The sequence below is a fragment of the Xyrauchen texanus genome, chromosome 10 (assembly GCF_025860055.1).
Source record: "Xyrauchen texanus isolate HMW12.3.18 chromosome 10, RBS_HiC_50CHRs, whole genome shotgun sequence".
Lineage (NCBI taxonomy): Eukaryota > Metazoa > Chordata > Actinopteri > Cypriniformes > Catostomidae > Xyrauchen > Xyrauchen texanus.
Window position 1 is genome coordinate 18,930,830 of NC_068285.1, and position 14,565 is coordinate 18,945,394.

The 14,565-nt window shown below is 37.2% G+C and overlaps 2 protein-coding genes across 7 annotated transcripts in view; both read right to left on the reverse strand.

The window, feature by feature from the left end:
- Positions 1 to 57: 57 nt before the first annotated feature.
- Positions 58 to 9,590, reverse strand: LOC127650726 (gasdermin-E-like). The gene is made up of 10 exons (XM_052136327.1): positions 9,443 to 9,590; positions 6,640 to 6,850; positions 6,159 to 6,351; positions 4,388 to 4,550; positions 4,171 to 4,291; positions 3,025 to 3,159; positions 2,700 to 2,827; positions 2,265 to 2,586; positions 2,077 to 2,150; positions 58 to 1,397 (listed from the first exon to the last, which is right to left on the reverse strand). The coding sequence occupies exons 2-10, from the start codon at positions 6,845 to 6,847 to the stop codon at positions 1,164 to 1,166; spliced, it is 1,578 nt and encodes a 525-aa protein (XP_051992287.1). The 5' UTR covers positions 6,848 to 6,850; positions 9,443 to 9,590; the 3' UTR covers positions 58 to 1,163.
- Positions 9,591 to 11,058: 1,468 nt separating this feature from the next.
- The window catches only part of LOC127650617 (oxysterol-binding protein-related protein 3-like), a 32,268-nt gene continuing 28,761 nt past the window's right edge, over positions 11,059 to 14,565 (reverse strand). For 5 of the 6 annotated variants that reach the window (XM_052136137.1, XM_052136136.1, XM_052136133.1 and 2 more), the window contains exons 21-22: positions 14,412 to 14,534; positions 11,059 to 14,323 (exon numbers count right to left, since the gene is read on the reverse strand). In XM_052136137.1, coding sequence (XP_051992097.1) covers positions 14,227 to 14,323; positions 14,412 to 14,534 — 220 coding nt within the window. In that variant the 3' untranslated portion in view covers positions 11,059 to 14,226. Of the gene's footprint in view, positions 14,324 to 14,407; positions 14,535 to 14,565 lie in introns of those variants that run through there. The other variant, XM_052136138.1, reaches the window with a different exon arrangement.

The window sequence follows — 14,565 nt, forward strand, 5'->3', positions numbered from 1 at the left end:
AATTATGTACATACATGATCCCATCAAACACAGAAGCTTTTGGATAAAGATTGTCAATATTAAGATTTTATTGAAAATACATACATAAACACATCATAGATAATATGATGAATGTATATGTGTGTGTATATATATATATATATACACACAATTATACATATACACACACACACACATTTCATTATAAAATCAGATTTAGTTTCCAAGTAAAATATCTGAAAAATGAACAAAAGCTAGTTCCAGATGGCTTCAGTCAAATGGTTTCAATGGAGAACTTTGTAAATTTATAACACAAATACTCTATGTGAGGTGACAAAAGCTTATTACTCAATATACATGTGGATATACATGAACACAAAAATCTTTATATTATTCTTAAAAGTATTATGAAGAGACCTGATAGACGGTAGCATCCTTAATGTTATATAAAGAAAGAATAAATGCTATAAAATCGAATCTAAACCTCAATTTTCCCCTGAGGGATGAATAAAGTATATATTTATATTTATATATTTATGCATTTGGCAGACGCTTTTATCCAAAGCGACTTACAGAGCCCTTATTACAGGGACAGTCCCCCTGGAGCAACCTGGAGTTAAGTGCCTTGCTCAGGACACAATGGTGGTGGCTGTGGGGATTGAACCAGCGACCTTCTGATTACCAGTTACGTGCTTTAGACCACTACACCACCACCACTCCAGTACCCCATCCTAAACTAAACCAAGGAATTGAAACGCTCTCAGGTAAGCAAAGCCAAAGTTTGCTTTTTTAAAACTAAAGTTTTAATTGTAGGCCTATACTTTAAGATTTGAATGTAAATAACAACAACATCAATCCTTTTATAATATAACTGGTAAAAGTTCAGATTCAGATTTTTTTTTAAATCTTTGCACATGCATAAAAACATTGTATAGTAGTGGGAAAAATAAATAACTTGTATTATGTATATATGACTTATGAGAAATTATATATAAAAATGTATTAAATGCACTTTGTTGGAGAAATATTTGCTGTTAGATAAACTGATATAAAAGGAACAAGGATAAAAAAGACAAACAAGTACAAACCATCTTTAACATTTCTGTCTAGTTTTAGGGTGTTGTCAGTCAGTATTGAGAACACAAGAAACATTTCATACATTACCCATTTTGACACATCAGCCATCACCAAATCTTACTAGCTAAGGATGCAAGGCCATGGATGGCTATACATAATACCAGCGGAAGGAATCCCTCCCCAGAGCTAATTTCAGCGGACAATATGTTATCCTTTTTCCTTAACAAAACATTGCATGATTGAAAAAGTTTCTGCACTCTGTGAAATTCATCCTCCTTTTGTAAGAAAACAGGGATGGTATCCTTGGAGATCGGCAAGCAGTTAGAAGTCAGAAGATTTGCCTAGGTTTACAGAAAACAAAAATAAAACAATAAAAAAAATGCTAGTTTTAATTTTTCTTACTACCTGTCTTTAGTACACATTAATCCAAAGTTTCCAAACATTTACCAAAGTTCAAGTGTTATGTGAAAATACCTGTTTTCAGACACTTTTCCAGTATTAGAACCAATAAATAACCACATTAAAGGGATAGTTCACCCAAAAATTTTAAATCTGTCGACTTTCTTTTTTTTGCAGAACACAAAAGGGGGAATTTTAAAGGATGTCTCATTTGCTAATTTCAATATAATGGTATTTGATAGTGACACTTTAAAGCTTAGAAATGTACCCAAAAGTGTCATAAAATTAATACATACAACTCATACGTTGTATTCTAAGTTTTATGAAAGCATACGAAAGCTTTTGGTAAGATTATTGAAATTTAAGTTATTAAATATACAGTGAAACTATATACAGTGAAGTATTTACAGGGAAAATCCTGACTTAAGCCATGATTCTTTTCAACACATTCATGATTGAATGCAAAGCTTGTTCACATTTTCATGTGTTCCCGCAAGAATCTGCACACAACATGAGTAAATGATGACAGAATGTCTTTTATTTTGGGTGCACTATTGCTTTAAACCTTTTATTATTTAATTATTTAGAGTTTGAATTAGCATCCAACAATGTTGAACTTACTAAATCCTGTAGACTTTTAAGACCTTCTGAAGTGCAGAAATGTCCTAGCAGGTCCTGTCCAGCATCTGTCAGCTCTGAATAATAATAATAATAAAATAAATTAAATGTGATGGGTGTATGATGCAGATGAAAAGAATGTAAAGACTTTGCACACAAGATTGGTTTGCCTTTGAAGTTTAAGTACTAACCCTCAGTGGCGCTGATCAGCATATGCATAGCAATCAGAACTTTTGCATTTGAGGAACTTCCATTCTGATGGGATACGGCCGTGTGACACCCATTCTGTGATGAGCCGTACATTTCAGATGCCAAAGGAATACCACTGTTTTTGGCTGTTGATACCTGAGATCCATTCTGATTGGACAATTCAATTGATGTTGTGGTGAGACCACACTTTTCAAATGGTTCGCACTTCAGCAAGTCTAAAAATGCACCAATGACCTGGCTCTGTTCATCAGACAACTCATTATTGAAGAAGCATGGTGATTCGCCACTGCTTAGCACCTCGAGCTGAGAAAGACAGAAAGATAAACAAATAAAGTGATATGAGGAGGAACAAACTCTTTAAGAAACAGTGGGGCTACAAAGTTCATCTGTGGGAATGCTTTCAAGCTATCGCTCACCTTATCTGTCAAAGCTGATAGGATGCATCGATCCAACAGAATTTGGCTGAACAATCGGAGTAAGCAGGAACAGCACTCAGCAGACAGATCAGCCAGTGAACAAAACCTCATCTGAACATCTGCTAGTGCTGCAAAGAGACCACAAGCACACATACATCCTTCATAAAACGAAAAACAAAACAAATCAATGGTTTTATATCCTATATGAAAAATATAACAAGGTATTTCTAACCAGCCAAATTGTTTTGGGAACTGAAAGGGGAAGTGGGAGAAAAAGGACAATCTAACTTCTGCTCCTGCAAATATTGTGCACTCAAACACATACCTTTCTTCAGGGTACTAAGTGGAGACCCCTCCTTGAACTCTTGTGGTGCCCACAGACCATCCACCTCAGAGTAACCAGAAAAGGTATTTTGAGAAATGTCATTTGCCTCAATCCCACTAGGCTCAACGCACAAATCTACACTCCAACAGTCACAAAAAACAACAACCTTCAAACAGAGACAGTCCTAATACATATACAGCATGTCCACTTTTTTATTATTATTATAAAAAGTAGTTCAAATCAGTTATTCTTAACCAGGAGTTACTTAAGCCATTTCCAGGGGGTACTTGGAACAATTTCGCTTTGTTAAACCAACAAAATGGGAACATAATATTTAAGTATTGGTGGGAAGAGTCCAGGTAATAAGACAGAAGCAATCATCCAAATATCTCTTCCAAATCAACACGTTAGAACCATATTCATGCTGTGAATAGATGACATTTTCTTAAAAACACCCATATTAATAATAAGTTTGCAAAAAAGGGTGCAAATGGCCACACCCCTATGTTGGATAAAGAAATCATTGTATCAGAGAGAACAATTTCAGATAATGTGTTAATACACTAATTAGAGGAAGCTGAATCAACATTACGTTTTGATAATAAATAAGTCATGGACTCAGGAGTCATGCCATCCATATGTGGTATATTTGTGAATGAACATCAAAAGATACGAGAAGAATATCATTAGGGACAGGATTGATTGAATCAGTAAAGGGCAGTATCTGGCTAGTGTCCTTCAGAAAAGATGGCATTTGTTTGCAAAATGGTCTAATAAAAAAGTCGACAAAGGTAGATGGTTGGTAATGTTGACCATGTTGGTAATAAAGTAAACTTGTAAGTGTGTGCAGTTATATTTTTCTTTAGAATTCTTTTGTCCTAAATGCACCTCCAAACTTAAGATTTGCTCCAGTGTCTCTCTAATTGGAGTGACATAAATAACATTGAAATCTGTGCATTTCAAGGGGTACTTGAGACCTATTGATGTGGCTTTGGCATACTTGGGGTTGAAAAAAGCGGTTGGGACACACTGTATGAATAATATGTAAATGACACTAGAATATTCATGAATTAATAATGCATTTAAATAGTTGAAACAAATTAATATAATAAAAAAATAAAAGAAAGCCACGTAAACATCACTGACCAAAGTAGCCATCACTGCTGATGTTCATTTCGATGACACTGTAAGCCATTACAGTGTCTGGTGGGATCTCTATAGCAATCTCAGAGTCGTATTGTAGCTTACCGGTCTCTTTCATGAATATCTGAAAAACCATAGACACCCTCAGATAAACAGACATTCATTCATGCAATGGCGTAAATTCAGTTAATCCCTGAACATGCATGCAATTCTTACAAACCTCTGCACAACATGCTCCCAAAATGGCATGGCAGCTGCTTTTCTCCAGTCCGGTATAGGAGATGAAACATTCACAGGTGGTAAAGATTCGCTCTTTCAGGAGGGTAAAAACCTTCTTCCTTTTCAGTGACTGCTGAATCAAGGAGTGATGGGTGTCTAAGGTACTACAGGGACCATCAATACAAACAGGTCAAATCAAAACCAGAACAAATCACTACATTATAACAAATACATACAGCCTATCTCTTGTGCCTTGTATTTAGTAGTCTGCTCAGTCATGTCAAATTTCTAACTTGCCAGCTTATTCACATTATTGTAAATGTTAAGAGATAAGATTCAAATTTAGGTCCAAAGTGAAGAAATTACCTCTGAAATATATTACTATTTTATAATACTTTTCTAATAATAATAATAAAAAATGTATTGCATAATACACTATTGTTGTGATCCGGGTTCCAAAAAACCACAGTGTGAATGAAAAGTGGACTAAAAGCTGGTCAAAAGTGAAATGAACCAAATCTGAGCCCACTTTCATGAGAACTGGGTTCCTTTAATTTTGTTAACTTTTTGGTTCACAAAGTTTGGTTCTTTTAACCTCATGCAACACCACGTCCACATGTGTGGACAGTGTATTTTGGCTTTGCTATATGCAATGGATAATTTAAATAAATTAAAACCGACTGAATACTGTTCACAAGACTCTACACTGTCGTTTAAGGGTTAAACTTCGGGTGCACCGCGTCACGTGACACAACAGCGTGACGTTGATATACGTGCTGCAACTGGCACAGTGCCAAAGTGCCTCTGGTAAGAAATCTATTTCTAAATGTAATCTATTATCTAAGTTTTTTGATTGAAACCTGTTTGGTTGTAAAGAGTAGCATCTATAGTTTCATTTGATATGCGGTTTTAAAAAATCTGTTCATTTTCGCGCGTCAGCATGCCGATCAACTTGATGTCTACATATGTTAAAATTAGGACCACGTTCCCACAAAAGTAAAAAAAAACAAAACATGTTAGTTATTTATTAAATTTTGTTTCTCCCCTTTTTGTCCCCAATTTGGAAAGCCCAATTCCCAATGCGCTCTAAGTCCTCATGGTGGTGTAGTGACTGGCCTCCGTGACTGAGACCGTCACTCCATGCATCTTATCAAGTGGCTTGTTGAGCGCGTTACCGCGGAGACATAGCGTGTGTGAAGGCTTCACGATATTCTCCGCAGCATCCACGCACAACTCACCACGCGCACCACCAAAAGCGAACCCCATTATAGCGACCACGAGGAGGTTACCCCATGTGACTCTACCCTCCCTAGCAACCGGGCCAATTTGGTTGCTTAGGAGACCTGGCTGGAGTCACTCAGCACACCCTGAACTTGTGACTCCAGTGGTGGTAGTCAGCGTCTTTACTCACGGAGCTACCCAGGTCCCCCATGTTAATTATTTTTAATATTTTTCAACAAGAACACATCTGTGGGTCAATTTGTTTCATTTTAATATAAATGTTGATCACGTGGGGGTCTCAGGAGGTTAAAGCAGACATTCTACAATGTTAGTAGTTCTTGTCAATTTAAAGGGATAGTTCACCCAAAAATGAAACCTAAAAATCTTAATTTGCGTTCTGCAGGGGAGGGTAGAGTCACATGGGGTAAAGTCATACACATCTGGAATGGCACGAGGGTGAGTAAATTATGAGAGAATTTTAATTTTGGGGGGAACTATCCCTTTAAGTATATTGACATTGCATACACGTTGCATGAGTGTTTTTCTCTAACCTGCCTCTGGAGTCCTTCAGAAGTTGTGGAATATTTACTTCCTCCTTGCGAAGTGTCCCGAGAGATAAGCAGAGTTTAGATGTTCCCCGTCCACTTGCATTTAGGGTGACATTACCACCTACAACCTCCAAAGATCCACTCACAATGTTTGTGTATATTCCCTGATATTTCACAAGGTCTGTCTCCTCACACACTGATAAATCCAAAGAGGGATATTCAGCTTAACAAGGACAGGAGCAGTCAAGCACGTTTATTCATTTTTATAGCTCATGAACAGTCTTGCCGTCACATTACAATAACACTTACATTTCCATTGGAGCAGTTTTGTACACATTGAAATCAACTTGTACATGCTGAACATATTGAAACTCATACCACTGTCATGTTTCCCAACAAAAACTAATGAACCAGCCTGCAAGATCTGTGCAAATTGAGGTCTGAAAAGCATGTGGGTCTATGAGCTCTCACACAGGATCATTACCTGGTTTTATTGCATTCCCCAGCAGCAGGTCTTGAAGAGTGAAGGGTGTAGGTATGTACTTAGTTTGCTGCCAGAACCAAACTTTCTGTCTTTTCAGCACCACCCCAAGTGGCTGGAGTTTTTTTGAATCATTCAGACTGGAAGAAGCAATCAGAGAACCATTAGGATCAATCTGCCGGACCAGCTTTTTTGTCGCTTTCTCAAACATCCCCTGCACATACACAAACATGACAACATTTATACATGCATTAAAGGGATAGTTCCAGTGTCAGAAAGTCACTTTTACATTGAGGGGCAATATTTGCCCCCTGGATTTGATTTTCAGGGGCATTTGTTTTTACCTTTCTGAGGACATATTAGTCATGTCAAATACATCAATTTTATCAATGTATTAATAGAAATTCTCAGGATTGATAATTTAATAATCTCCTACTCCAAGAATTAAATCATTATCAGCTCATGTTTTATGCCATAATATGTATAACTATGATTAAAATAGAATATTAAGAACTATGTCAGAAAAATCCAAAATAATTCATTACTAGGTTATTTTTTTTATTTTTTATTTTTGCCCCATCCATTTTGAATTTTGAGGGCATTTATGTCATTTTTTCTAGCATTTTTGCCCTAAACCTCCCTTAATTTCTGACCCTGGATATTTAAAGAACTTTCCAACATTCGTCTGATGTGTTTTGGTGTTAGTTATGTTTCTCATCTTAAAGGGATAGTACGCCCTAAAATGTAAATTCTCTCATCATTCACTCACCATCATGCCATCCAAGATGTATATGACTTTCTTTCTTCTGAAGAACACAAAGAAAGATTACTAGAAGAATATTTCAGCACTGTTGATCCTCACAATGTGAATGAATGGTGATCAGAACTTTGAAGGACCAAAAGGGACATAAAGTCAGAGTTCTGGCCACCATTCACTTGCATTGTGAGGACCAGCAGAGCTGAGATATTCTTCTAAAAATCTTCATTTGTGCAGTCATGTCTGGGATGGCATGAGGGTGAGTAAAAGATGAGAGAATTTTTGGGTGAACTATCCCTTTAAATACTGCTGGCATCACATTACATATCCCATTCCCCAATCAAGTGAAATAAAAGCATGTAAGATAATTTAATATAGGAAGCGATGATCATTAATCCCTTAATCCTCTACACTACAAAAACTGTCCAACCAGTCAATGATCAGTCAGGTTTTTATTTTTTTCAATGGCTGATTCTTAACCTTTATTTCCATACATCCTTAAAGGAATGTTCTAAAAAAAAAAAAAAACAGTAAATGAGCACAGTTGATCTTTTTTGTGACCTGATTTTTCCAAATGCTTCATTGGTATGTCTTCCTAATTTATGACCAAGATGGGGCAACTGGGCAATGTGCTCATGGTGTTCCTCAGAAAGGCTAGAGAGGATGTTCACGGTAGAGTATATAAATAGCATTCATCTCCACCACTAGATTCTCTTGAAACTCCATGAAACAATCTAAACCAGGGGTCTTCAGCCATTTTCAGGACAAGGACCCCTTGGTGGGTAGAGAGATGGGACCCCCGCTACAAATTGTATGAAATTGAGTGTTGCGTTTTATGATTACAAAAACATGGATGGTAGGCTACCATATGTACATACTTCATGATGTTTACATGGCAAAGCCATTGAAATAATCATAAAATGCTGCCTTGCTGAAAAGACCAGCTAAAACCAGCACAAGAGCTGGTAGGCTGGTTTTAGTTAGCCTTAGCTGGTCATGCTGATCTTAGCTGATCAGGGTGGTCTTAGTTGGTCAGGTTGGTCTTAGCTGGTCGGGGTGGTTTTAGCTGATCAGGGTGGTCTTAGTTGGTCATGCTGATCTTAGCTGATCAGAGTGGTCTTAGTTGGTCAGGTTGGTCTTAGCTGGTCGGGGTGGTTTTAGCTGATCAGTGTGGTCTTAGCTGGTCATGCTGATCTTAGCTGATCAGGCTGGTCTTAGATGGTCAGGTTGGTCTTAGCTGGTCAGGGTGGTTTTAGCTGATCAGGGTGGTCTTAGTTGGTCAGGTTGGTCTTAGCTGGTCGGGGTGGTTTTAGCTGTTCAGGGTGGTCTTAGCTGTTCATGCTGATCTTAGCTGATCAGGGTGGTCTTAGTTGGTCAGGTTGGTCTTAGCTGGTCGGGGTGGTTTTAGCTGATCAGGGTGGTCTTAGCTGGTCATGCTGATCTTAGTTGATCAGGGTGGTCTTAGTTGGTCAGGTTGGTCTTAGCTGGTCGGGGTGGCTTTAGCTGATCAGGATGGTCTTAGCTGGTCATGCTGATCTTAGATGATCAGGGTAGTCTTAGTTGGTCAGGTTGGTCTTAGAAGGTTTCCAAGACTGACCAGCTAAAAAGTGTTCAAACCCCCTCTGAAACCAGCGAACTGACAAGCCTGGCAAGGCTGGGAGAACAGCTAAAACCAGCCAACAAGCTTAAGCTGGTTTTAGCTGGTCTTTTCAGTGGGAATGTACAGCAGGGGTCTGCAACATTTTTTACATGAACAGACATTTTTAAATCCCCCTATAAATCCCTGTGCCAAACCTCCTCCAAAAAGAAAGAAAGAGACAGACAGACCATGCAGAATAAAACATCTGGATCAAACATTACTTTGCGGACCCCCTGTTGAAGACCCGATTTTCCTTTTGAAATGACATATGCACAAGAGCAATTTTTTGTTTACTGTCTACTATTAGCCTACATTACATATATTATTAATTCAGTCAAGTATGAAATCAGGAGATCAAGCGTCAGAGTAGTATATTATAAGTGATTTATAAATAGTTTATAACTACACACCTGTTATTGTTAGTCTTCAGCTGATGCGCTGCAGAACAGCCAAACAAACGGAGATCGCGATGTGTTGTGAAGAAACTCTTCTTATCGCCGCTATATTTCACAAAACAACAGCTCTGTGACAGACAAAACCGTACAGTGCTTCTCTTGCGGGAAAATGCGACTGTTGAAGAATTTAACCGAAATTTAAATGCCTCCTCCACTTCTGAAAAGTCCCAACGCCCCCGTACAGTGACGGCGTCGGCGTGAAAAGGGGCGGTATGAACTGTTTTTAATTATTTAAAAATGGATGGGTCCTGGCTAAAATTTGGAATCATGTGAACAGAAACATAAACAATTGTGGGACAAGAACAGACTTGCCTCTTTCAGTGACTTCTACTGTTCACTGTGTCTAAACGAGTGATTAGACTTTAACATTGATAATATCGAGATAAATATACTGCAGTGTCCACTGGTTAAGGGGTTTTCAAACTTTTTAATGCAAAGGACCCCCAAATGATATTATAAAGACATGTTGTTTGCTAAATTACAATAACTGGCTTTAATAGTGCCATTGTACTAAAGTAAAATGATTTATTCAAATTGTATAAATGCATTTGTATAGTGCAATCGGCCCTGAACGACTTGATCCGAGCGGGATTCGAACCGGTGTCTCTGGCATGGGAGGCAGGCGTGCTAATGAGGAGGCTAAAAGCTACAGCCCCTAGTGTCAGTCGCTAGTGCGCCTCTTGAGGCTAGCGGGGTGAGGTTTACACACACTACACAGCTATTACGTATCAGCTGGCTCCCGTTACAATAGCACTTTTCACAATATTGTTTCAAAGTAGCTTCAAAGGATTAGTTATATCAAAAAATTTAAATTCTCTAATTTACTCACCCTCATGCCATCCCAGATGTGTATGACTTTCTTTCTTCTGCTGAACACAAATTAAGATTTTTAGAAGAATATTTCAGCTCTGTAGGTCCACACGATGCGAGTGAATATGTGACCAATATTTTGAAGATCCATCAGCACAAAGGGAGCATAAAAGTAATCCATAAAACTCCAGAGGTTAAATCCATGTCTTTAGAAGTACTATGATAGGTGTGGGTGAGAAACAGATCAATATTCAAGTACTTTTTAACTATCAATCTCCACTTTCACATTCTTTTTCTTTTGTTAATGGCGATTCACATTCTTTGTGCATATCACCACCTACTGGGCAGGGAAGAAAATGTATAATAAAAAAGTACTTGTATATGGATCTGTTTCTCACTCACACCTACCGTATAGCTTCTGATAATATAGTTTTAAGCACTGGATTCTTATGGATTACTTCTACGCCTGCATTTTAGGGCTTGAACATTTTGTTACACATTCACTTGTATTCTGAGGACCAACAGAGATAAAATTGTGTTCAGCAAAAGAAAGTCATCCACACCTGGGATGGCATTTTTGGGTGAACTATTCATTTAAAGGGAATTGTGAAGTTCACCCCTTAATTCTTACAAATACAAATATTAATAATTCATATTATATACAGATTTGTTTTTATTTCTTGTTGTAAAATTATTACTGTCAATATTATAAAATAATCTTGATTAATCCCATGGTTTAGAACGAAATGATAAGAATTTCAATTATATCTATATTTTAATTTTATTTTTATACTCATTTATACTTTTTTTCTCTCTAAACAATTATCTTGGACCACCACAGCACCCCCTGCGGACACCAGTTTGAAAAACCCCTGCATCTGTTTATAATGGGTGAACCATAAACCAACCAACCAAACACAGAGATACACAAAACTGAAATAATGGTAATGATTATGTTTTAAAGGATACATTTAAAATGGCAATTATCGACATTTACAGCTTGAAATGAAAAAATGCACACAGAGGCACAATTCTGCCAGATGAGTGAAGATGCTCTGAGAGATTTTGTTATTGTAACGAACCCCGCTCCTCTAGTTCGCTCCGCTTCCTCGAGCTCACACGCTCGCTCCCAATCACCCCCCTCTGGCTCTCACGCTCGCTTCCAATCACCAGAGTATTAGTTTCACCCGCACTCGTCCCAATCACTCGATTATTAGTTTCACCTGCACTGTTCGTTTTCCTCTATTTATACGCTGCCCTTTCGTCTCACTCGTGTTGGTTATTGTTTAGTTACCCCTTCGCTTTGTCAGCTCTAGTGATCCCCTAGCTCCCCTGTCTATTCGACTCGATTGTCTTGTTATACTGATTCTGCTTTCCCCGGCTTCGACCTTACGCTTTCCACGACCACTCTTTTGTAGATTTCCCACGTTGCCATATCCTGATTCCCCGGCTTCGACCTTACGCTCCCCTCGACCACTCTCTTCTGGATTTGCCCTATTTGTACTTTTGCTTTGCCTGCAATAAACGCAGTTTGACTATACATTGTGACTGTCTCTTCTTGTGCGGGTTACAGTTATACACTCTCTTACCAAAAAAATGGCCACAAATCACATTCATGCTTATGTTGGAAAAAAACTACTACATAGCCATATACAGAAAAGCATTTGTAGTAGCAAGTAAAACAAGTGTGAGAATTTTCTTAGTGAAATGAGTGTCAGATCTAAAGTACATTAGAGTGTCTTGCTTTGAAACTTTTTAGGATGACGTTGTAAAGTTAGCAGAAGAACTAGTGGGACATGTATCCACAAATGATAAGCAAGGATGGACAAGCTTTTAACACCTGGAAGTATCAGCAATGCGACCTCTGACAAAAACAGAGAGAAATATTGTGAAATAGATTTAGGAATTTTCTTTAACTGGAATGAACACTCTTGAAGTCTGATAAAGGAAGCTGCGGTCATACTGATATACTCTCATGTTTTCATGTCAACCCCACATTTTCCCCAATTGCGTCATCTGAACACACATTCACTTCTCTATTTACATTTATCTACAAAATATATTACACACTTGTACACATTTCTGCACAACACCACTACCAGCAAGTAAAGCATTTATGTGTGTCAATGTTTCAAACAGAAAGAAAAGAATCATGTTTTTTAATTTTCTTATGCTAACAAAGAAAGCTTTAGGTCTGTCTCTTTCACATTCAGCCATTTGTAATACAGAAGTGCCTTCTGTTCCAGTTTCATAGTTTAGATTGGAGAGCACATTTACATAGTAAAGCAATGACTCTTCAGGAAAGCACCGTGACCTTCAATGTATGAATGATGTTTATGAAATGACCCGCTATGGAAAGGGGATCTTCCTATTGTTACACAACCCCACTAGCCATACATAAATCAAAGCAACCTGTAATGGGGTGCCCTGCCAGTAATATCCAGAAAGTTAATTATGATACCTAGTTAAATTATACCCCGTCAGAAATAAAATATCTTCCTAATTGATTAAAGATTGTAGCTAAATAAAAAGCAGAAACTAACAACTGACATCAGAGTTAAGCAATAGGAGAACATCTACAAGCATCCCTCTAATGAAAACAGGGAAAGTTTCTTGGATTTGACCTAGTATATATATTGCCCAAACCAAACATTTGGTCAGACGTCATGCGCTGATGCAATCTGTTCTCTCTGAAAGCAACAGTCCAAGATCTGTTTAGATCCTTGTAAATGTCACAGTCAAAAGAAAAAAAAATAGTTGATCACATCTAAAACACATCCACACCTCACAGAAACAGGACAACAGTTATCAAGTGTAACAGGCATACCTCATGAGTACATATAGACTATTGCATCAGTTTCATAAAAAAACAAAAAAGAAGCCCAGGTATGTACACAACACAGAATTAATAGAGTACACAATCAAAATGAATTTAAACAATATTTTCTTTTTAACATATATTTGATATAATGCTATATTTTTCTATTTCCCTTACATAATCATAAGTGCAGAATGTGCATGAAATTATACAGACTAAGCTTAATCTCGAAATAACTCTCTGATAATATCTGAGTGGATTGTTTGAGTCACTTAATATTTCTTAATGTGGCTTTCAAACTTTTCATGGAGTAAAAGCTCATTTGGGGTGAATCTCACAAAAATATTCAGTCTAGGTCAAAGTTTGCCCCAAAATCAAAGGAAAATAATAAATGACATTTTATAATATTTTAAAGAAAATTAAGCCTATTTGTAGTGCCATTAAGATTTTTTGGATCAAAATAATCAATCATCTTAAAAATCATGATGCATAATATATTTTAAATCAGCAAAAATGAAAGGAAATATAAAAATACTACATTGCTGTATAAATACATCCATTCATTTTTTGCATTACAGTAATAGGAATGAGATTTTTTTTTGTTGCTTTATATTAAATGAATAAGAGGGGATCTTCATAGTCCTAAATATTGTTTTAATTTTCTTTAAGCAAATTATCTATTTTTATTTTGGGGTGAAATAGGACTTTGTTTTCATGAGATAAACCCTCTGTAGTTATCAGTGTTGTAAGTGTTTATTCTTGAAGTTTACACCTCTGCATTCCAGTCATAATATTAAATAACCTATTGAATTTATTAATATGATTATTCTTCAATTATTGAATATATATGAACTAAATATATTGAATATAAATAACCTAAATATAGCCAGGCACTTGCAAGGGTAATTTGTCAGTGCATTTAAATCCAGACAACAGCCAGGCAGTTTGCCAAGGCAAAAATGTTTATCGAAAGGAACATGGCACCATCAGGCATTAAAAGTCCATACTGAGAATAATGATTAAGGCTTTTGTTTTGTATAACAAAATAGTAGTGTTCCATACAGCCAGAGCAGAAACTAAAAAAAAAACAAAGAAACATTTCCATTGGTGGTCACCAAAGAACAGGAAAATCCAATTTGCTGAATCCTGGGTCCTTCCTGAGTTCCCAGTATGTGCCATTGCTCTTCCAGGAGTCATCTTCAGAACGCCTGATTGAATTAACGAAACAGCATTATGGACAGAAACTCGTGACACGCCCAACACAACTAAAGCTCTGTGCTTGGACCAGCCACTTACTTGAAGAATCGGGGTGAGTGTGTCATGTTGTTTTCTTGTAGAACTTTTCTCCTCTCTCTTTGGAGCACTTCAATCCTTTCTTTCTGTTCTTCTGCTCCAGCAACATCACCCTCTTCCAGTAATCTAACATGAAAGAGACACTAATTAGCCCACA

Bases quoted from the DNA above. Each gene is read 5' to 3' on its own strand.
- LOC127650726 (XM_052136327.1), bottom strand. From the start codon at position 6,847: ATGTTTGAGAAAGCGACAAAAAAGCTGGTCCGGCAGATTGATCCTAAT. The intron at 2,587-2,699 runs GTGAGCGATAGC...TGTCTTTCTCAG, and splicing joins TATCAGCTTTGACAGATAAG to CTCGAGGTGCTAAGCAGTGG. The intron at 2,151-2,264 runs GTTAGTACTTAA...ATTATTATTCAG, and splicing joins GCTGATCAGCGCCACTGAGG to AGCTGACAGATGCTGGACAG.